The sequence below is a fragment of the Theropithecus gelada genome, chromosome 12, assembly GCF_003255815.1.
Source record: "Theropithecus gelada isolate Dixy chromosome 12, Tgel_1.0, whole genome shotgun sequence".
NCBI lineage: Eukaryota > Metazoa > Chordata > Mammalia > Primates > Cercopithecidae > Theropithecus > Theropithecus gelada.
The window spans coordinates 45,648,667-45,673,522 of NC_037680.1; the positions used below are offsets into that span (position 1 = coordinate 45,648,667).

Sequence of the window (24,856 nt, forward strand, 5' to 3'; positions counted from 1 at the left end):
TATCAAATAGACACATAGCTTAATCTAAATTCAATGTATCTTAAATCATCTTAATAATTGTCTAGAAAAACAAACCTGTAGCACATGGAGTTAGGCTAAACTTTCGAGCATAAAATAAGATGACAGAGATGCAAATCCATTAAAATCACCATACAGCTTATATACCTGCTACCCAATCCACTGCAATACCCCGGACTCCATTTTCTCCTATTCCATGTGTAACAATGTTCATCAAAGAAGATCCATCTGGTTTAATTCTACGGATCGCATTATCAGATGCCACTGAGCTGCTAAAATCACACCAATAAACAAAGCCAGAGGACACATCCACATCCACATGCAGTGCATTTCGTCCTGGAAGTTAAGAAATGATCATTAAACAATGCTGTCACTGCAAGTAGAACTTTTAAATGTCTGCCCTTCCTCTCAAACCCTCATTCCCAAACCCCTGCTCTGAGCATCTCCCCATTACAAAATGAAACACTTTTTTCCCAGTTGCAGTGAGCAGGCCTACAACCCACATCTTGGTTTCTAATACTCTTTCCCACAATAAGGAGCTCTGGCTCCCGGGAGAAATGCTGGTTATAGATTTAGGCAGGGAAGGTACAAAGTGAGCATGAAACATCTTATTGTACCAAGAAACAAGGTGTACACAGAAGTATACAGGTGCTCACTTGAAGAGGCTCCCTGGCCAAAATGGATCCACTAGAACATCAAAAGAAGGATTATAGTAATTGATTGTAACACACTGAATTTAAAAAATAAAAATTTGACTCCACGATGATAATAAATTTTTTAAAAGATAAATTGGGGAGAAACGAAGAGCTTTCCTTTATAGAATATTATCTAACAAATATAAAGGGAATGCTAGAATAAGAAAATCACCATTTCGCAATCCTCAATTAAATAATCATTTCAAACAAGGATCATCAATGGCTGCCAAAACCAACGGGTAAAACGTGCTTGGGAGCCAAGACATTCACAGGGCCCAAGTGTGACTGCATAGATTTCACCCAAATTAAGAAGGAAAAAAATATACCTTTAAAAAGCAGCAGTGTAGCAGTGACCACCTTAACCAGTGATCAAACTCAAACGCCACTAAGAGCAGGACAAGCTGACATTATGTTCTTCCTGATAAGATTCTGTATCAACTAACACAGCATAACCTATAAAGTATTTTTGCTAAATGTATTTAACCTTGATCTAATCAAGCAATTAGACCTAACTTCCATTTCATGAGAACTACAGGGTAAAAAATGAGAGACAGGCTAAATATTCAGACAAATCCTCAGTGTGGGATTCTCAAAGACAGCAGGTCTGCCTCTTTAAAACATCAATGTCATAGCAAAAAGCTAGAGGCAACTACTCCAAATTAGAAGAAACTAATGAGATATTCCCAGTGCAATGCATGAATCTTGATTAGATCTTGGATGGAACAAAACAGCTATATATAAGAAGTTGTGAGGCCAACTGGAGAAATATGATTATGAATATTTAATAATGCCCTTTGAAACTGTATGCTAACATATGTAGGGGTAAAGTGGCATGGTATCTTAAAATTTATTTTCAAAAGGTTCATAAAAATGAATGTGAATGCATATGCATGTACACACACACACAGATTGAGAGCTCAAATGTGATGAAATGTTAACAACTGTTAAATCTTGGTAAAGGGTATAGGATATTTGCTAAATCTTTCAACGTTTCTGTGTTTGAACTTTTTTTAATGAAAAGCTGGGAGAAAAAACGATTGAATTTGTCATATCTGTTCAAGATGATAACTTAGATCCATAACTTTTTAGATATGGAAAAACAAAGATGAGTCATGAGTCCACGGGAACATGACCATCAGGCAGGAGGATGTGTGGGACTGGAAGCTCTCTGACTCCTTTCCCCTGGTTCATTTCTGTATTTTCTGACCATCTCTTCCAGCCCTTCATTCACTTCATCCTTTTTTCCTTCCTTTCTACCCTGTATTTCTATCTTTAGCCTGTGACATTCTCCTAGCAGTGTTAGAAAATTCTTATTCCTCCTGTGCCAAGGTATACCTAAAAATCTTGGTTCATCTAGGAAGCAAGTGATCATTTTATACATTCAGAGTATGTAAGCACAAAGTGCTGCAAAAATATGATTACTAAAGAGGGACTAATACTGTGAACTCTTTTGCTTCAATTCACCAAATATATATTAATAAATCATATTTGTGGACTATTTCATTACTATATTAAATAATAGTATACCTTCTACCGTAAATCTCCATTAATAGTCAGAAATAAAGCACGGTTCTTCAGAACACTAACTCTGTAGTACTTCTTGCAAACCCATGCTACATTCTATATTGCTCTAGGCCTGTGGTTCTTAGTGTGATCCATGGGCCAGCACCATCAGCATGCCCTGGGAGCTTATTAGGAGTGCAGATTCTCTGGCCCTACCCTAGACCACAAAATCAGAAAAATCTGGCATCGAGGCCTGGCGCTGTGTTGCTGTGAGCCCTCCAGGTGATTCTGAGACACATTAAAGTTTGAAAAACACTTTAGGCTGTGCCAGTTGATTTGAAGGGAAAGGAAAGCTTCATTATGCACTGAATCCAGACATGAAGAAATGTTTTCATGGCACCAGGGATTTCAACCTAGTGCCAGATGAAGTCAAATCTTACTTATATTGGAGTTGGCATACCTTGGCCTGCCACTGGCACCATGGTTTCTGAATGATCTGACAATTCCAAGCTAAAGCCCCTGATTGCAGACAGCATTGAAACAACAATGAAAGAGTTATATGGAGAGCAGGACCGATTATCAGGATTGAGTTTAAATCCAGTGGCACAGGCGCAGGAAAACAATCCTCCTGGTACAGGCAGGCAAATCTGCTGACAGGCATTCATGTTGTTGCTACAGCCATTTGAGGATTCCGCAGTATCTAAATGAAAACAAAATCTGTTTGTAACTTTTGATCCTAGCTACTCGCCACTCCATCTCAAATTTCTTTAATTGGGTCACCAAATAATTTATTCTAAAAATTAATAACCAATATATAGTAGCTGAGCTAATCTAAAAACAATATTGGAGAGACTAGAGCTTATACAATAACACCTAAAGGTATGAAACCAGTAACCCAGCTATTGTATAATAGTTAGGGAATGGGGCTTCAATTGTTTTTTTCTACAAATCATGTGAGGATTACGGAGGTCAGTATATAAATCTGTTCATAATTTGCCTATGAACTGGCACTTAAAAGAATATGTTCAGTTACATGATCAATAATGTGATTATTTGTTTTTTAAAATATATGAAATAAGAATATTTAAAGAATAATCCTTGAATTAATGGCATTCCCAGTGACCTGGATGAAACTGGAGACTATTATTCAAAGTGAAGTAACGCAGGATTGGAAAACCAAACATCGTATGTTCTCACTGGTATGTGGGAGCTAAGCTATGAGGACACAAAGGCCTAAGAATGATACAATGGACTTTAGGGACTTGGGGGAAGGCTGGGAGTGGGGTGAGGGATAAAAGACTACAAATAGGGTACAGTGTATACTGCTCATGTGATGGATGCTCCAAAATCTCACAAATCACCACCAAAGAACTTACGCATGTAACTGAATACCACCTGTACCCCAAAAACCTATGGAAAAATAAAAAAATAAAGAATATTCTTTATAGGAATAAAAAATTAATTTTTATTGCATGTGTTTCTTTCACATGCAGTTAAAAAAAATATCTAGTGACAAATTTAGGTTATAGGACAGGAAACAAATTGTTTGATCATCTTTGACTGAAGACGAAAGCTATAAAATACATCAAAAAATACTACCTGTATCATAACACTAATTTAAAGGGGTAAATCAGAAGTTAGATTATCTTTTAAAAAAAAGTTGAAATAGGCAACATCCAAAAGTATTCCTTTTAAGACTAAAAATTCCATCCCATTAACACTTTTCCAGCAGGCATCCAACTAATATGCCCTGAGCACCTTCTATGTGCCAGGCACTATTCTAATCACCGAGTATTGAGCAGTAAACAAGACAGATAAAATGCCTGCCCTTATGGAGGTTATATTCTAATAAGTAACACAAAAATAGAAAACAGATAATGTGTCAGGGAGCTCTGTGAAGCAAAAGCAAAGTAAGGAATTGAAAGTAATGGAAAGAGAAACGGAATAAACTTACTCTAAAGTCAATCTGGCCTTTCAGATGCCAAATTAGCCCTTGGCACTTAACCATGCTTAAGACTTCATTATCATTTTTTAAATATTTTGGGTAATTTCAATTTGCATGCACGTGTATGTACATGAAACTCTGTGTGGGTGTGTGCTTACAAATGTAAGTTATGTGTGAATATGCATTATACACCCACAAATGTATTTCAGTGACAAGTACTTACTGCGTCTGTGATAAACTCGAAGACCCCTCAGATTTGGAACATTATCTCTCAAGACTATTTTATTGGCCCCAGTGGCCTTGTCAACTCTTTCAATGACCTCATACTGTTCATCAGTATAATAAAGGAAAGAATCATAGACTGCAATTCCCCAGGGGTGGGAAAGCTGGTGTACCAGGATCATTCGATCTGTTCCATCCACGTTTCCTCTTTCAATCTAAAGGATTGGAATTTTCGTTAGTTTCATGGATTCACAGTGAAATTTTTGAATATTTAAACATTAATATTCCCCTAATTATAATGTCTCACATTTATCCAGCCCTCTATCCCTTACAGAGATTTTTCACATCTACTTTCTGATTTGATCACAACTACACCAAGCAGCAGGTCAGGAAAATGTCACTGTGCCCATTTCACTGATAATGAAGACAGAGCTCACATGAGTCAGTCAACCTTTTCAGGTGGCATGGGGAAGAAAAGGGAGCTAAACCACTAGTCTCTGCATGTGATATTCTGGTCAAAGATGTTCTCAAACATCTAAGTGTGAGCCATTGCACAGGAGCCGACTCACCCTGAGTTTAACAGCTTCACTGACAATTTATGTAATAGAGATTGGAAATATGCCCCCAAACAACCACAGAGGACAGCAAGACGGGACGCGGCCAAAAATAGTGCCATTATATTGGAACAGATAACAAGCTTTAATCAAAATGGCTTTGGTAAACTGGAAAAGAACCACAAGAATAAAGTCCCTAAGGGAAAATGATAAGTAGTCAGTTTCTTCTGGAAGAAAAATGAAATATAGATGTAGCTGGTTTAATTTCACTCCAAAAACCTGCCTCAAGTGCCTGCTCTGTGCCAGGATCTGGGCTGGGTATTGGTGAGAGACACAAAGTGTTGCTTTACAGCCATGGCTGACAAGGTAGCCCAGCAGTTACAAGAGTTGTTATGCCCTAGAAACTGATCAAAGTTCTAGAATTTAGAACATAAGGAACATGAGCTTGGAGGAGCGCTGCAGAGGGAGCGGAGACCAGGGCCAGATTAGCTGAGCAATCTCACAAAAGTGTTGGGAGCTAGTACTCAGGGCAAGGCTCCAAGCTGAGCCATGATCCAATTTGCTAACTGTGGCTTTATGAAGAAAACATGTCTCCAACACGAAAACAGGTTTCACCACTGAAGGCCATGCCTAGTCAAGGCCAGAGAGAGGTTGCTCAGAATGGTGGAGGTGGCAGAAAAGATCTGGGCATGAGTGACAGGCTGAGGATAGATTGCAGGATTTGGTGATGATTAAACCAGGAGAGTGAAGGAGAAATAAGGGAACTACACTAGGAGAAAGGTTGGAGAGTCACACCACTAACAAGCTCGCAGATTCAGAAGCCGTGTCCTATCAGATGTGTGTACAGAAACCATACCATGTAGCAAGAGCTTCCTCATCACTGCACACATGTATCCAACTCTGCAAAGTGTTTTCACACATATCATCACTTCTTTTTAATCTCCAAAGCTTACCATCATTATAGGTCCATATTTGGAGTGAAGTTAGTACTTGTTGAACAAACAATGAACTGAAAGCCAAACCTACTGCACAATATTATGAAAAGCATCAATGTCAAGGATCTGAAATAACTACTGTTAAAAAGCAAGGGAGGGACTAGCATATATTCAATTCAGCACCCAAAGCAATGCTTCATCAATAATTATAATTGAGCACCGTCTATGTGCCTAGTCCCAGCTACATAAGCACAGCAGTGAAGGTCAAATACTATTTCAATGAGGCGAATGAGACTTTACAGTTTCTGCTTCTTATTGTAGAATATAATGAACCCAACCTTGGAGTTGAAAATTACCACTAAAGAAAATTTCACATGTGTATTAATCATGTTAGAATATTAGAGAAGAATGTGTAGCTATGAGGGGATGCTGAGCTCAGAACCTTGCTACATTAAATAAATAGATACATACATACATACACACACACATAGGTAGATACATGGAATATGCCTATATCCTATACAGGTATATAAATTCTATATTCTATATATAATAGATATATATTCTGTATTCCATAAATATATATTCTATATTCTACAAGTATAATAGATATATATTCTGTATAGCATATATAGCATCTATATAGATTCTATATACCATATAGTATAGATAAATATTCTATATTTTTTATATATATATTCTCTCTATATATAGGTGTGTATATATATATTCCGTATAATTGGAGAACCCATAGTACTTTCAAAGAAAAACACTGAAATCACTAAACCATGAAAGAAACGGCTCTGAAAGGACAAATAAAAAATGACAAATGGAATTAATTTATCCTGAAGAAAAACAAACGTTGGTGGGAAAATTAATAAACATTACCCTACAGGGAAGTATGCACATACTCTAAAGAACTGAACTTCAGCTAGGGGCAAGGTATGTGCAAGGGAAAGAAGTTATTGGGAGAAAGGGCAAGTTACCAAGTAAGATTGTTCAAGAACCACTGCCTGACAGCTCAGAACACTCAGCATCAGCTATGCCAGCTCAGCATAAAGACCAAAAACTGAAAGGGTGCTCATACCACTCCTCTTCCAGTGACTGCCCAGTAGAGTTTCTGCTCCTCGATGTCAAGGGTGACACACTCCAGGTGTTCAAGGTTCCCAGTGAAGAGAGTTTTTACAGATGTGCCATCCATGTTAGCACTGGCAATCTTGGCAGGAACCCCACTGTCAGTTCCCTGGTCTGACCAGTACAGCTTCCTACAACCATGAAAAACACCAGCATGTAACAAAACAGAAGGTGGATTTGAGTCAGTGACATAGATGACAATGTGTATTACTTGTCCTCAAGATGCTCACAATATAATGGGTAAAAGCTGAAAATCAATATCTCATTGCATACAATGTGGAGGGGTATTTCACCAGTGTTCTACCAATGTCAGTATATTTATTTCTTAGCTATAATCAGAGTAGAGGCCATTTAAAATGGTGTCTGGAATAAGAGGCTAGCGTTTCCCACTGGCAGCTGAACCTTTAGCAAGGTCAGATGTGTGGGAAGCTTATGACAAGGAAGAAGCCTACATCAATAATCCCTCCATCTTCAGTACATAGTGAAGGCCAAAGCTAATATAAAAAGCTGCCAAGTACACTCCCTGATCACTTATCAGGCCTCATTCAGTTCTTCTCCAAATCACCATCTACCACAGAACCAGCTACTTAATTACCTAACCTGATTTCTGTGATGAAAAATGCAAAGACTTTTGAAAACTGACACAGAACATAGGAGAAATAATGAGTAACACTTTTCTGTGAGAGTGGAATCTCATCATCATGCTGTTATGGGGTCAGGAAGACTTCTTTTTTCTTTCTATTTCACAGCGATCATGTACACATGAACCATAATCACACAGCATTGCCAAACCCATGATAGGTGAAAAATGTATTAAAGTATATGAAGGGCTGCTTTCCATTTCCACCGAAGAAAAACTTCTAGACTTGTACCCAACTTTTAATTCCTTTTGGTTGCACCTCCTTCTGTATCTTCAATAGATAATCCTCTTACATTCTTTTCTGAAAAGTCCTCAAACCCCTTCATTTAAATAGTCTTTATTCACCTACCTCTTCCACCACCAAATCAATATGCCCATCCCTTGAATTTCATCTTCAACTCTAAACTTCTCTGCCTCTAAGTTCTCAAACTCTGAAATGCTCTGCTTTGACCAAAAACTCATTTCCTCCTTGCTTTAATTTTTCCTATTAAACTTGTTTTTTGCCCTTAAACCCTGCCTGAGCTCCCAACCCTCCAGTCCCTCTACACCTGGACATCATATGTAACCATTTCAACAATATTCTTATTTATTCTTTTGGGCTCCCACTGTGCCTAAGCTAATCTCCAACCCTGGGTTTCTGCCATTTTTTTTTTCTTTCTCCTCTCCCATTTCAGGTTACCAAGAATTTCCTGGACATAGCACAAAACTTTCGTGAATTCTGAGTTCACTAAAAATTTAAGTTTCCTAATCTAAGCCGAGGATTCTCATCCCTAGCAGATTTTATATCATGTTCCCCATATTGACTCTTTCAAGTCATTCCTGTTCTTCATAAATTTCTAATTCCTTCCCCATAACTTTCACTCTCAATCAATTATTTCTTCATCATTGATCTTTCATCTGCTGCTAAAGAATACGCTCAGGTTTCTCTATTCTGAAAGACATTTTCCTGTTACATTTTGACCTACAACTTTATCTTTCTCTAGCTTTCCAATACAAAACTCTTAAAAGAGTATCCACATTTCCTCATCCTCCTTCCATTCTTTTAACTTCTACTATCTCTGTTGAACATCCTCTCTCGAATATCACCAGAGACTCTGTGATCGCCTCAGCTCTTTATTAATGATCATCCACAAAGATATTTTTCTGCAAAAACTGGTTCAGTAACATTTACCACAACTTTCTCAAGACTTTCCCTTCACTGAGAATCCAAGACATTAGATCCTCAAGTCTCTGTCTTTTTTCTCCTCCTATGTCCTCTGACAAAATTCTAAGCTCTTCTAATCGTCTCCCAACCCAACTGGGTTGCTCTTAGTCACTTGAACAAACACTCTATTTTCTGTCCCTTTGCTCTTGACCTTCCATCCTTCATATCACATGATATATCTTAAAAGCTAGCTCTGCCTAGTGAAATTCTAGCTATGCTTTAAGATCCAGTCCAAATGATATCTCTTCCACCAAGCTGAAAGGTCGCCTCTTTATAGCACTATCATCCCAATATTTTTAGCCTCTCTTATGGCTCTTAATCATATATGAACCTGGGTTATTGTTCTTTATACACGGGCCTTACCCTCCTTACTAAGCCATAAATCCTTAAGGTTGCAAAGGTTGCAAATTAGGTCTTTAATCCTTGTATCCACCCTCGAAACTCCCCAACATGGCCCCATGAAAGAGACTGCTTCCACTTGCCAAAATTAATGTCTTCCTCTTCTCTCTAGGTAAATAGGTGGACTGCATGTCCTTCTGTGCAGTTAGCTGTGGTCACGTGACCCAATTGTAACTTAAGGGGTGTGAGCAGAAGTGGTGTGCACTACTTGTAGGCCTGGCTCATAAAAACCTCCCAGCAAATTTCTGAATGTTCTTTCCTTTACTGCTCAAAAGATGCTGATACTTAGAATGACCTAGGAAGCCTCCTACCGAAGATGGTAGAGCATCCATCAGCCTGGGTCCTGGAATGACTATGTAGAGTAGAGCTTCCTCCCATCTTCTGCCCAAACCCCACTGCCCATATAAAATACAAATAAATTTCTATTTTCTTTGAGCTATTACATATTTTCGAGTTTATTTGCTCCAACAGTTAGCCTATCTTAACTAATACACCACCCAAAAAGGTGCACAATGCAGAAATGTCTCATAAATGAAAAATAAATAAGTGAACCTGAGTTTCAAAAGTATAATTTAAAACCTAAGATGGTCCTTCTTCTAGAAAGAATAACTGAAAACTAGTACAAGCCAGCAGGCACAGAATAGAATGTTTGCTTCTTGTGCCGTTTAAGAATTGGATTTGGTTTCCATGTCATCCTTGTCTGAAACAGCTAATACAAATTACTTCTTCAGTGCTCTCCTAGGCCTAAGAATCTGATGACTTTCAAACATTAAGCCAAAATCCACTTGGAATGATGTGACAATCTCTTTTTTAAAAAATCAATGCTTATATTTTACAATTCGTTATTCTGGTTTATAATATGGTATAGTAGATCAACAGAATGAAATAGCCAATCAAACAGACCAGAGGACTCCAGCTGACATCCATTAAGTCCATTTTCTCCTAACTGGTCTCCCTGGCCCTGGCCTCTCTCCACATCAATCCTGACCAATTTTTCTAAAACACAAATTTGGTTCTATCACTCCCTTCCTCAGAATTCCTTGCTGGGAAGAGAAAACCAAACACTACATGTTCTCACTTGTAAGTGGGAGCTAAACATTGAGCACACATGGACATAAACATGGGAAAAATAGACACTGTGGACTATCAGAGAGGGGAGGAAGAGAACAGAGCATGGGTTGAAAAACTAACTATTGGGTACTATGCTCACTATCTGGGTACAATATACCCATGTAACAAACCTGCACATGTGACCCCTATATCTAAAATAAAGGTTGAAATTTTAAAAAAAATCCCTACTTGCTCCTTATTACTCAAAAGAATAAAGTTCAATTCCTTAGCATGATATTAAAGGCCCTCCATGATTTGTCCCCAAATGACCTTATCTACTGTATCTCCCATGTGGTCAACAGCTTCCTACTCTAAGCCTCTGGTTCCAGCTCTCCCCACAATCATGCTAAGTGCCGCCATACTTCTGTGCCTTCATTGCTCCCTTGGCCTCAAGAACCACTGCCTGGTTGCAACCCATTCTCCGCCTACTAGAAGGCTTCTCATCCTTCAAGGTCTATTGCAAATGTTACACATCCCCTTAGAGCTTTCCGTGTCCTTTCAAAGTCAGAATATATTGTCAATTCTTATAGTGCTATTTTAAAATTCCTAAAAGTCTTGCTTGTTTGGAATTAATTTTAAATCCAGTGTTGTTCATTTGAAGACCACAGAATAAAATATAAACAGTATCCTGCACACTAAATACAGGTCAGAGCTATTTCTCTTTCTCACTGAGCTCCATTATTATTCAAATGTTAACATATGAAATCAGAAGATGTCCTAAATTTGAAATCTTCCATTTTGTCAGACCCTGGCATTAACAAGAACAATGCTGCATAGAAGACATGTGCCATTTATGAATACTCACCCACGAGTAGGATCAACAGTTATGCCAATTGGAAAGCCAACTCCAAGAGCTGTCCCATCATTGGCAATCAGTGTTTTTCTGTATCTGATATCTCCGTGGAGTGTCAAAACCTATAGCATAAAATAACTTATTAGAACTGAGTTTCATAAGGGGAACCAAAGGAAACTGAGATGAAGGAGAACTTATATACAAAACAAATTCCAAAGCACAATTAGGGGTGAACGAGAGAGGGTTTGCATGAGATTTCAGATCATCTCTATTGCACTTCAGGGAAATGAGGAAATTAGCTCAATAGAAAAGGAGAGTAAGAGAAGTAAAATCACCTCCCAAGTTCCTACTTCCAATTCACCTAAAATTTCAGGAGGGAACATTTTTATGGATAAAAGGAAGACTCAGTTGGGAAAACATACAGAGCCACTGCCTGAAGAAACTGCAAAAATTCTTCAGGAAAGCTAAGAGAAATCTCTGGAAGAGACAAATGAGAACCCACAGCTTTCCTGCACCCCGATGACCAGGCCGTGGCACTTGGTGGCCAATTACTGCCAACACAGTCGATCAAAATAGTCCAAATTTACTCAGAGGTACAGTGAATTCTGTTCCAAGTCAACAACCTAAGCTGAAACACATGAGCTGAAATCTCTGCCCTGCCAGGTCCTGACTGTACAACCTGAGGCAAATAAATTCACCTCTCTGAAATCAATCAGTCAAATATGGATGAAAGCATTATCTTCTGCACATACCTCAGTCTAAGAGATAATACAGGTAAAGCACTTAGCGCAGCACCCAGCACAACTGTGTTCAATAAACTTATATTGTTTAATTGGTCCATCTACTGGTCACATACTATGTATGAGGTATTGGAGCAAACATTATTGTATTTGATCCTTACAATTCTGTGAGGTAGATCCCATCATTTTTCTCAATACAGAAGAAGAAAAAGAGGCCTAGAGAGGTTTAGTGGCTTTCCCAAGGCTGTTTGTGATTATTACTGTTACAATCGCAGTGCTAACAGGGCCCTGATACAGCACATAGAAATATGGTTTATTGAACTAGAAGGAAGTTTCTTATTGCAATGAAGCTATTTTAATACGTACCTAAGACAGTCTAAGAGACAACTAGTAAGAAATCAGAAAATGCCTGTTGATTTTTGCATTAAGGTTTTTCTATAAAATTGCTTTTCAATACAAATAGATTATCTGTGATTCTCCATCTCTCGAGCATGTGCACACGTGCACACGCATACACACACACACACACACACACACACATTCTTCTTCTCTCCCTCATTCTTTTCCCTAAATTTTTTCTCTCTATTGTCTGGTATCTTTCACTCCTGCTTGGACTAAGGTAACTTTTCTTTTCTCAGTTTGCCTCTTTCTGCTACAATTTCTCTCCTTTTCCTACGACTAAGGATCTCTTTAGTTCAAAGTTCCTTTTCTTGTTTTCTGGAATATGCAGAGCTCTCTCTCACATGGCCACTCTGTAGGCTTCACAATTCAGCTATAAAATTTCTTTTAGTGGATGGGCGCACAGCTACCCCTAGTGGATAATAGTTTCTTCAATGGTTCTCTTATTTTCAAGTTGGAGTTAAACGCGAACTACTCTTAGGCAGGAAGGCATATTATACAGGTAAACAGAAAGTGAATACGATTCCTATTTTCTTAATTAATCTAACAATCACCCGGAAGAATTACTTACAATTTAAATGACCCAAGGGGAAACACCAGTAAAACCATTAAAAGGGCAATTTGCCCTTGGGTCATTATTCTCATAGGTCTTTTATGGATCTTCTAAAAATATCGATCATTTGAGGGAAACAGCACTCTGTATTTACAGGATACCTCCGTGTTATGAAGTACTTTTACTTATTCAGCCATAAATTCCACTGTACAGATGAGAAAACAGAGGCTCAGAGAAGTTAATTTGTCCAAGGTCAAATAGTCAAATAGCTCATGAGTAGAGAAAATGCAGTGCTGTCCCCAGTCACAAAATGCATTTCCATGTTTCAGGGTCTTTATTCAACTGTTTTTCTCTGCCTGGGACACCTTTTCCCTATGTCTTCATTTGGCAGAAATAAAAACAGTCGTCCCCCCTCATCCCTGAGGGACACATTCCAAGATCACCAGTGGATGCCTGAAACCTCACATAGTACTGAAGTCTACTATGTTTTTTCCTGCACACACACACCTACGATAAAGTTTAATTTATAAATTAGACATGGTAAGAGATTAACAATAATCCGAAAATAGAACAATTATAACAATATACTGTAATAACAATTATGTGAATGTGGTCTCTCGCTCTCTTGCCTTTTAAATATCTTATTGTGCTGTACTCACCTATTCTCAGGCCACTGCAGGTAACTGAAACCTCAGAAAGTGAAACCCTCGGATAAGGAAGGATGTATTAGTCATCTTTTAAGACTCAGCTCACAAGTAACCACGAACGGGAAGTCTGCATGCTCTCTCCCCTCACTTATACCTCTGCCTCCAATCACTAGCACTTTATATTCACTGGCCTTATCACACTTACGACACTGAAGCACAGGTATTTGTTTATGTATCTATCTCACAGATATGTCAGCTACTTAAAGAGAGGGAAAAAAATATTTTATTCATCTTGGAATATCCAGGACCAGCTGATCCATAGAAAGCATTTCCTAGTGCTCATTAAATGAATGAATAAAATAAGCAAGCAACCCAGATTCAAAGCCAGGTCTTTGGACTCCAAATCAGAGTATCTTTCCTCTGTACCTCACTGCATCCGGGCATAATAAGAAACTCTTGGTTCATGTGGTTAAAGTGGCCTTACCAATCCACACACACATGCATGCTCAGTTCTTCTCCAACTGGCTGCTATTGCAATTGTACCTAACACTAATGGGAAAGACATGTTCCCTGCTTTTGGAAAACTACCAGTTTAAAAGAAAAGAACCCCATTTACTAATCAAGAGACCAAGAGATAAAATAAAAGCATATTAATTGCCGTTTGGAATTAAGACAGCTTTGCACTGGGTGGACTCTAGAGAGATGTGAGTTTCGTAGTAAGTGTCTTAGGCAGTAAATGTTGCCTATGTTTAATGGGAGGATGAGAGTTTTAGTTGAAATCATGAAAAGTATTTTCTGCCACTGTCAAAGAGGGTTAAACCAGCCTGGATTGCCAGAGTTGTAGTTTATAAAAGTGCAAAGAGAGAATACTGCCTGGGAATTAGAGCAGTGAAGCTGACCATTTAAGACAATCTCTTAGCTTCTGTGGGCCTTGGTTTCCTATGTAAAAAAAAGAAAAAAAAAAAAATAGAGCTTGAACAGAGGAGTCTCCAAGGGGCCCTTCACATTAACACCTGGTGATTCTACCCGGTTTGAGATATTTGTGCGTACTGCTAATTTCCCTCTCATCACGAATGGCTATCACACTTGCCTGCCCTCAGGAATGTTGCGAGGATTAAATTAGATGCTAGTGAAAGATCTTTGTAAACTCAAGCACTGTTCCAGCGAGAGCTCTTTTCTCTGCCTGGGACACCTTTTCCCTATTTCTTCATTTGGCAGAAATAAAAACAGTCGTCCACACTCATCCATGGGGGATACATTCCAAGATCACCAATGGATGCGTGAAACCTCAGATAGTACCAAACTCTACATAGGCTGTGTTCTTAGTCTACAGAGAGTGCTTTTTAGTGTAGATAGGTGCTCTAAATTAGCCACCAGGCTGCTGTGTGCCTTCCTCGTCTTCAGTGTCTTTCTGAATGCTCCAAAGAAAAACCAGCTTGCCAGCTGGTGCCCACCTAAAGCAGTGGATTGTCAGGGCTCTGCTAACTATCGCCCACCAAAACCTTCTCCTTGCTTTGAGAAGTTTCACTTTCAAAATTATTATGAATTAATAATCCCTTCCATGTTTTATCCTTCTCTCAGAGTGGAGCAAACCAACACTAGTCAAGTTACCTCTGACTTCCTTCATGTGATTTCATACCTGTGCCTCATCTAGAATTTCTTCTGGGAATTAGAGTAAAAAGAACATTTATCTTGAAGAAGAGAGTATCAGAGGAATTAGAATCGAGTTTCTACTTTCTGTTTTGCTGTTAGAAAAACTGTACTGGAGCCATAGAAAGATTTCCATCTAAGAACAGAGGCAAACTATAAATTTGGTTGAGAACTGAAATAGCATTGAAGTTTAGATGAGGAAACACAGTAAAAATTCCCTGCTTACCATAGTCTTCCCTTTATGTTGAATTCCCTATGTAACTTTTATTGATCTTCTTATATATTATTTTTTAAATTACCTAAAATACTTTTATAGCAACAAGGTAATATTGATAATTAGGAGGAAACAAAATAAAGCAATAGAAAGTTCAAATAATTTATTTTTGCCAGCCAGGCACGGTGGCTCATGCCTATAATCCCAGCACTTTGGGAGGTTGAGGTGGGCGGATCACTTGAGGTCAGGTGTTCAAGACCAGCCTGGCCAACATGGTGAAACCCCATCTCTACTAAAAAATACAAAAAATTAGCCAGGCATGGTGCCACACACCTGTAATCCCAGCTACTCAGGTGGCTGAGACAGGAGAATTGCTTGAACCCAGGAGCTAGAAGTTGCAGTGAGCCAAGATCGTGCCACTGTACTCCAGCCTGGGTGACAGAGTGAGACTTCGTCTAAAAAAAAAAAAAAAGAATTTTTTAAGGTGGTTTTCCTCTTTCACTTCAGAGACTTTGATAGTTAACACTAGTATCTTTTCCCTTTTTCTTGCTTAAAAATGATTCCAAAATCCACATGAGATCTATTCCTGATACTAGAGTTTACATCAGTTTAAATCCAATGTTTGTGTAAATAGTATTATGGAATCATTACCTCAATTGACTGAGTTCTAGGATTGGTAGAATAAAGATTTCTTGAAACCCAATCTAAGGCCAGGTTCATAGAAGGCCCCACCATAGATACAGAAGCAAACACTGTCCTGTTGGTGCCATCTGTCTTCACTCTGTGAATTTCACCCTGGAAAGAAAGACAAGGGGAGGTGAGCAGTTCCAAGGCCATGGCTCCTACATAAGAACCCTTTCTTCACCGTGGCTACAGCCAGCTGCTGTATTTCTTGAACACTCCTTACACTCAGAGGAAAGGCAAACAAAGGTTCAGCACCATTGGGTAGGCTTCAAACGATTTTTCAGTGTGTCACTGGAATACACAAGGCTTACCATTCAAGCTATCTCCAGTACTGGCTACAGAGATAGTTCTTAACTACCACAAGCATATGAGTCATAAGAAAAACCCAAGTCACAGATGTGGATCAGAAGGCCAGGAGTATATTTTGTATATGGGTGACAAACACGAAACGCAAAGATCTTTCTTCTCTTCCTCCTTTATAGTCTCCTTGCCCTTTCCCTATTCTTACAGGTTTTTTCCCTGAAGGTTGAAGAAAATGTCCTATGAGGAAGAGAACTGGAAAAGTGTTCATTCTTACCCTAGAGGCAAATATTCTAAAGGAAGGCCCCAGAACCACATCAAATGCTTTCACTAAATTCCCTTAGGGAACTACTACTTTTGTCTTGAGTTTTGATCGTTTTTATATTCGTCGAATATTTTCTACTAGCTTAAGACTCCTCTAGGGAGTTGCCTAGTATTTGTTGAGACCTTAATAAATCAATCCAATGCATAATTCCAGCAAGCATTGTGACTGCTGCTTCTTGGCATGTATACTGTGGTCAGAAGCAGGTAATTCAGTGCAGGGCAAATCATAGGCACTTCTAGAAAATACTTGGTGAATAAGTAAATAATACACAATAGCTTAAATTTGTTTCTCTTTCTAAAGCTAAAGAGTTTTATGATTTTTGCTCCAGACCAAGCTCATATTTATACCCCTCATTGAATCAAAAAACTTAGGGATAAATTTATTTCCACATCGTTTCCCTTTCAACAAAAGTTTGCATATTAAAAAAAAATTAGTGCAGGCAGGCTCTTCAAGAATAAATTATATACTTTGAATGTTATTCAAAACTTACTGGATTTTCAACCCAATAGATGTATTGCTCAGCGTCATCAAATTCAACATCTAAACCATTCTGTATCCCTGCTATGGGGACCATAGCATCATTGCTCTTCACATCAGGATTAAGGGAGATTCCAAAAATTATATGTTGCCTTACAGTTATTAAGAAAGGTTGATCATCTGTGAAAATAGAAGAATATCAGTCAAAATCATATCCCACTATTCCCAGACATTTAGAGTAATGGAAGGCAGTAGCCTGTTACCATCATATGGGCTAAAATGACATTGCAGCATTGCAGCAATAAATACAATGTACTTCATCAGACAAGCATGGGCCTTTTACAGGGTTTCAGTGGGCTGCTGGACCACAAGACCTCCAACCCCACATGCAACACTGTCTAGACTTTTTCAAGGCAGGTTGGTATTTATCTTACTCTTCACTGAGTCCTTACACTGATAAACGACCCATGTTTGCTAAACCTCACAGACAGGAGGTTCTTCCACTACACACAGACAAACCTCACTAACACTGATCTCAGGGAAAGGAGAGTTGAGTTTTGAAAAAAAAAAAAAGTGAAAAAAATCATTTAGACTATTCTTGTGAAAGGCAGCTTACTAGTTTTAAGAATGTTCAGAAAATAAAACAACACTACAAAGTGTTGCCTAGTATTTATTGAGACCTTAATAAATCAATCCAATGTATAATCCCATCAATTGTTACTTGAGTAGTGTCTCTCTTCCCCATAAGATTTTAACTCCCAAAGGTCAATGACTGTGTCTGATTTGCTTATTATTGTGTCCCAGGGCCTGGTACTCAGAGCCTGGCATAAAATATTTGCCCAATAAATGTTTGCTAACTAAATGGATGACCACATGACTACATTAATGTAGAAGTGAATATGTAAATAGTATCTTCCAAAGTTCTCAAAACTGTCTACACATTGTAATTTAAACATTCCCATAATATCTTAAACTATCAGTTCACTTAGCCACCTGAACAGATAATAAAAGTTCCTTTTTCAGAAACAATTTAATCTTTATCCTGATCCCCATCAAGAGTGGGGTTTTAAAATTCCTCTCTGAGAAAAGGAAAACTTCTGAATCTAAGTTTTGTGTTAAGATATATGTATAAGATACATCACATATTAAGACAAAGTATAAAATAATCAATCATTACATAACTTTCATAAGCTAAACATGACGTTTTCATTATTTTTATAATCTGGGAAACTTTCCATCTTCAGCAGGATGACTTGGTCATTTTTTCTTCACTTATTTTCACATCTCATTAGCTTTTCCTTGTTCCTATCATTTCTATTACTGAGAAATAACCCGGTTTTTATTAACTTAGGACAAATTTAAATTTAGTCTAATGTAAATTTTGCAACTAGTAATGCTTTACATTTTTCAAGTACTGCAATGTATAGTCTTCCACAACAAGCCTGCAAAGTTGTTTTCAGCTGGAGCAAATGAGATTTGCAGGCGCTCTGTGACTCTGCAGGAAACAGTAATAGGAGATGGACCCTGGCCCATTCACTTCCAAGCCCTTCCTCTCTCAGCTGCTCCACATTGCCTCTCTTCTGAACAACTGCAATTGCAATAAAAATCGCCTCTCATTGATTGAGAATGTGCGCCATACTGCATGCATCAGGTAAATATTTCCCCTAATTTATCTCCCTCAAGTTTCCTAAGTTTGTTTGTCAGACAGGTCCTCCCTCAGTTTGCAAATAAGACACAAGGAAATCAAGCAATTTAAACAAGGTCACAAAACCAGGCCTCCTGGACTCCAGAATCTACGTTTTTCATCACTACACTGCAAATACCGCAGGCCAGGTACTATTTATTGAGTATCAAATTACCACTCATTTCATTTGGTTTAACTGCAATTAAAAAAAAAAAAGCTAGATTATGAGTTTCAGCTGTACCAAGAAATTATCTTGGGATGATATTTAAGTATGTATTGATTATATGTTATTAATGTTCATTGGCTCAATAGAAATAATACTTCTGTCCCAGTTTTATGGGGGACTTTAAATTCTTACTCACTCAAAACCTGATTCTGCCCTTTTGAATGGCTCATCTCCCTTTGCTTAATTGGAGTAATTCTCAACCAAAGCATTGTTTAGGGCCTAAAAACTTTGCTTATCTCATCCATCATACATGGGCCTTCTTGACTCCTCCATGGCACTCTTCCCTTAAGCACCATCTGCTTCTACTCCTTCCTGGGGATCATGTCTCAAGCCCTTTATCTGATAACTGCTGGTGTACTGAGAACATTTACCACCGATGAACATTTGCAGGCAATGGACCAGAGAGCATGATCTCCTGAAACTGTAAGCGTCATGGTGGGGGATGATGCCAGGGGAGTAATAGAAAGGAAGTGGCCAGTAAGACAACAGGTAGCACAGGGAGGTGCCTGAAAAGTGCTATATGGGAAAGCAAAAAGAATTGATTTCACACACTGCACACATATCTAAGGAGCAAATGGGTAAAAAACAGAGGACTGGGGAAGGAACAAAAATGGATATTGGAGAGTTTGTCATTCACTCAATATTTACTGAGTGCCACCATGTACCATGAAGTGCCACAGGCAATAAGCATACATCTACAGGTAGAGGCTTTATCGTCAAGGAACATAGCATCTAGAGGGCAAGACCAAGTATACGAGCCCTTACAATTCATTATGACAATGGCACGAAGGGGTAGGCACAGAGGCATCTAGGGTTGCATGGAAAGGAGTTCAGGAGGTGGTGACAATTAAGTAGGTCAGTGTGTCTCTGTTTTTTGAAATTAAAGATCATCTCTTCATTTCTATTTTCCATGTCATAATCCCATTAATGTTGGTGTCAGCAGGGTCATGAAGACATTATAGTCAGGAATGGGAAATCAATGTTGTAATTGAATGACAATATATATGATCCCCAAACCTAGGTCCTCCTTAAGTCATACCCTGCACAAGCTGATCAGCACTGCAGCCTTCGCTGGAGCAAGGAAAGGAGTGTTCTCTTATTTTGCACAAAATCACTGAAGCAAGTGCCTTGTGCCCGAGACTGAGTCCGAAGTCTATTTGTATTTGGAGTAATTTTAGGGGTGCTGAGGTGATGTTTGGCTTGAGTTTTGTTTGTTTATTTGGTTTTGGCATTGTGAGGAATCTATTTTCTAAAGAATTTAAAAAGTCTCATACAGAGAAAGCACTCACTAGAACATAAAATTAGAAATAAACAGAACCATCTCATAATTGCCCTATCCAACTGTAACCACTATTGGCACTTGTGTGTTTTTGCTTCCAGACTTTTTTAATGCATGTTTTTACAGGGCCAATATTGTGCAATATCTGCTTATTTTACTTAACAGTATCACAGAAGCACTTCCACATATATTCCAGCCACTTAGTAAACACCAGTTTAAAAGCTATTCAACAGTCAAATCAAGTAAAATGTTTCCACCTATAAATGTTAACAAGTTTTCTAAACTTCTTGTTGGGAAAAAAGATGTGGAAACCTTTTTTCGGTTAACATATATTGGCAATCAGTTACTCAGCTAGTGCTCCGAAACCAGCAGGGAAATCCTAAGAAAAAGTTCCTCTTCAGTAAAGTCAATCCATGAGAGAACCACTAGTGGAATTATTTGTGAAACAACAAAAGGCGCTATTTAAAATTAACACTTATCAATCATCATCAGAGAGTAATATTGATTACACCAACCCCCAATGTGCAGTTCAACAATCTTTTTGTGCTGAAAGAATGCTTTGTATCTGAAATGTCTACAGCCCAGTTTAATCTTCTCCTGAAAGACTCTAGGGACACACTAAATTAAACAATGTCAACCAGGATTAGGTACATAATGAGTCTCTGAGGAAAAATGGCAAATGCCAGTCCCTCTGTGAGAATTACCAATAATTAAAATCTTTCATCATGAAAGTATCATTGCACAATATTACATGCTGATGGAATTTGCTTTTCAGTAAGCCTACATCTGCATAATATCTAAACACTAAAAGTTTCCTGAATTTAGTATATATTTTCCATTCTAGATTAGGACTAGATTCCCTTCTAGATTTCGACTCTATTATCTCTTAATTTAGGAATATGTGATAATTAAACATTTAAGTTGAACTTGTCTACAACAATTTTCATCAGTATCAAAATATATTCACTCACTTCACTGAGAAATGAAAGGGAACTTGGGTTTAGAGTAACTTCTTAGATTTTTAAGCAATAATAAATTATATTTTTAAGTGTATTATACACAAGTACACACTCCAGAAGAAATCTCTTTTGTGAACCAGCTGCAACTTTTCCTTCTTTTCTTACTCCCTTAAGTACTTGGTCTAATCCTCCACATACTCTTCAATCAACCCAATAAAATATCTCTAGGATGAGATAAAGATTAAATTGCTCAAATAGTCACTTGTAATATCTCATACAGACACAATTCTCCTTCTTGAAGTATCAGATGGTAATAGTAACAGTACTGAAACTGGAGTCAGAAGACCCAGGCTAGAACACTCATCAACTATTGGTTATAAGAATGAAAATGAGACAATGGAACCAGGTGCAGTGGTTCAGGTCTGTAATCCCAGCACATTGGGAGGCTAAGGCAGGTGGATGGCCTGAGGGCAGAACTTGGAGACCAGCCCGGGCAACGTGGCAAAACCCCATCTCTACAAAAAATACAAAAATTAGCCAGGTGTGGTGGTATGCGCCTCTAGTCTTATCTACTCAGGAGGCTGAGGTGGGAGAATCACATGGGCCTGGAAAGTGGAGGCTACAGTGAGCTATGATTACACTATTGCACTACAGCCTGGGCATCAGAGCAAGACCCTATCTGAAAAAAAAAAAAAAAAAGAGTGAGAAAGAGACAATGGACATGAAAAATGAAGCTGTACACAAACATTGAGAATGTTTACTTCTTAGGTGCAGAATTTGGAACTTCCCATTACCATGGCTTGTCAGAGAAGTCTAACTGTACCCAGGTGAGAGAAAATGTGAGGTTACAGATTGTTCAATCACATGCACAGATAACATTAGTTCCATATACAGAAACTATATTACAACCAAGGCACTCAGTGACATCACCCCATACAACACACATCATTCTGCAGACACCTGAGGAATCAAAGGACACAGCACACGTTCAGTTGCAATTGGGTTTAGAGTTTCCACTGCTTGGCACAAACTATGACCAGATCCGTCTTCAGAGTACACATAAGGCGCATACTATACCTCTCAAGCAATTCAGGAGATCAGGAGACAGACTCCATCCTGAAGGACAAACACAGGAGTAAAAATGGGGCCCCTGTGAGGAAAGCAGGCACAGATGGCTGCAGCGGGAAAAGGCACATGGATTCACAGCTGTATGAGAAAGTAAGAAAGCACCAGTGAGTGGAAAACCACCACATTAAAATCAAAACAGAGTCATGCTCTTAGCGTCCTCCCAGAGGCCCCAGTACTGAGGGGCTTAAGTACGTCGTTACCTCTGTTGTTTTCTTTTGTTTTGTTTTCACTGAACTACTTACACTTTCAACTTCCCTAGCATTAGGCTTTCAACTTAGAATTCATAACGGGCATGAGAGAGAAGAATGACTCAAGGTTACAGATCAATCCAGTCTATAACTAGATTATGAACAAACAGCCACTGAATAATCTGGAACTTGTAATAGAAATATGATGCCAAGTAATCTGTCTCCTTGCCTGACCTAAAAGAGATCTTTTTGCATTAAAATAAAAGTTGTGTGTTTGATGTGTGACCTTGTAGTTTACCTAGAGTTTTCCAGATTTGGTTAGATAATAATCTTTTATTTTTCTACTGATGATACCTCTGTGTGTCTCTGCACCTTGAAAATCAGGATTCTGTGTGGCCCCCCCACACAGGATGTTCCATAGTCCTGTATATTCTTATTACACATATCATGCTATTAATAGATTATTAATCCATCACTCACCAGAAAAATGGTAGGTACTCACTGTATACCAAACACCATTCTAAGCACTGGGGACGCTATAAAAGTGGAGTATATATTCGAGCAAAAAGGAACAGAACTAAACTGAGAGAGACAGCGAGAGAGATTTCAGAACATGAGGGTAAAGAGCAAAAGAATTATGAGGGGGTGGCTATTTTAGGTAGCATGGTCAATGAGGGCCTCCCTGAGAAAGTGACATTTGGGTAGAATCCTAAATGACACGCTAAGCAACTCATGCAGAGATCTGGAAGAGAGATGTTCCAGGCAGAGGGAAGAGCTAGCGCAGAAGCTGAGAGGCGGGAGTCGCCTGCTGTGCTTTTAGACCGTAATGAAATCCAATGCGGCAACAGCGAGTGGGAGAAGAGAACAGGGAAATAGCAGCGACCACATGCTGAAGTGTGTGAGAAACAACGGCAGAGTTTTGAGAAGAGAGGGTTAAGTGAAGATCAAGTGACTTATTTCCCTCTCCCACCAGAAAGAACAGTACGGATGCCAAATCTTTCACCTAGCCACCCATACCATGCACTTTAGGACGGCTCGTGCTGGCTACAGCAGAGCACCTAGAAGGCAGTGCTGCCATAATAAACTAGTCCTAAAAGTAAGCTGCTTTTAATCACAGAGTGGTAGCGGTAAGAGGATCAAAGGCACTATCTGTTCTGTACTCCATTGGTCAGCTGAGGAAACGGAGACTCATGTGAGGGTCACAGAGGTAGTAGCCAAATGCTGAAATGATATAATTCAGATGTGCTGCTGTTATATCCAAGGTTTGAATTTTCCATGGTAAATAAAAGTAATGGCAATGTCAGGACTGGGGAAAGTATAGAGTGGGGTGGTTTGTAAAGAGAAAATGAAAATGTATTGCCCAAACAAATGGGTCTGTAACAGTGTGCATTTAGCATTCCCAGCGTCAGTGTTTTCCAAGCTACTCCCACGCAGGAGGTTTCTCTGTACCACTCACAATTTGGTTGTTTCGAAGGATGAACTGCAACAATCCCAAGGGGCCATTGAATATTATACATTACAACTGACTGATTCCCTCCATGCCACTTGTTGGCTCGCATAACCCGACGAGTAGCACGGTCAGTCCAGTACACAGAGTCTTCAAAGAGAGTTAGAGCATAGGGATGCCGTATAATCTGTGAGGCAGAAAAGAACAGTGAGACCTCATCCAAAAATCAAAGCCAAGGTGCACTGAGTCAAAGAGGATATGTGCTCAAGCAGGTGCTTTCCTTTAGCATGTCATTATTAAATAAAAACACAAGGAAGTCATGGTACAAAAGAGTGGCAAAAAATACACAATTCATCCTATATCCCACTAAACCATTCAAGATCCTTTCACATACACATGTCATTTATTCTTTATGTTTGCCTTGGTAATTACAGTGGGCATCTATTTTACAAATGAAAACAAAACTGAAGCACAAAAAGCAAGACGACTTATCAGGATCACCTACTAGTTAGAAGTTAGATGGAACTAGAGAGCTTAGAGACTCCTCATCTCCCACTCCCACACCCCAGACTTCACTCCATCATCAGCACCCTTGTGCCTGCTATTTCCACTGTCTTGTGCTGCCACTCACTGATTCACATCGATCTGTTACAGTTTAGGTGCATCTTTCCTTCAAGTCACAGCAACCATACAATGGCAATTTTTTCTTTTTTTAAAATTATTTTTTATTTATTTTTTTAAATTTTACTTTAGGTTCTGGGATACATGTGCAGAACGTGCAGGTTTGTTACATAGGTATACGCA

General features: G+C 38.7%; 1 protein-coding gene across 1 annotated transcript in view; it reads right to left on the reverse strand.

Annotated features, from left to right (window-relative positions):
- Positions 1–24,856, reverse strand: part of LRP2 (LDL receptor related protein 2) — a 214,089-nt gene that overhangs the window by 78,680 nt on the left and 110,553 nt on the right. The window contains exons 30-38 of the mRNA XM_025404400.1: positions 24,062–24,239; positions 22,367–22,495; positions 17,155–17,321; positions 16,007–16,150; positions 11,165–11,274; positions 6,960–7,137; positions 4,385–4,598; positions 2,677–2,916; positions 166–354 (exon numbers count right to left, since the gene is read on the reverse strand). Coding sequence (XP_025260185.1) covers positions 166–354; positions 2,677–2,916; positions 4,385–4,598; positions 6,960–7,137; positions 11,165–11,274; positions 16,007–16,150; positions 17,155–17,321; positions 22,367–22,495; positions 24,062–24,239 — 1,549 coding nt within the window. The remainder of the gene's footprint in view (positions 1–165; positions 355–2,676; positions 2,917–4,384; positions 4,599–6,959; positions 7,138–11,164; positions 11,275–16,006; positions 16,151–17,154; positions 17,322–22,366; positions 22,496–24,061; positions 24,240–24,856) is intronic.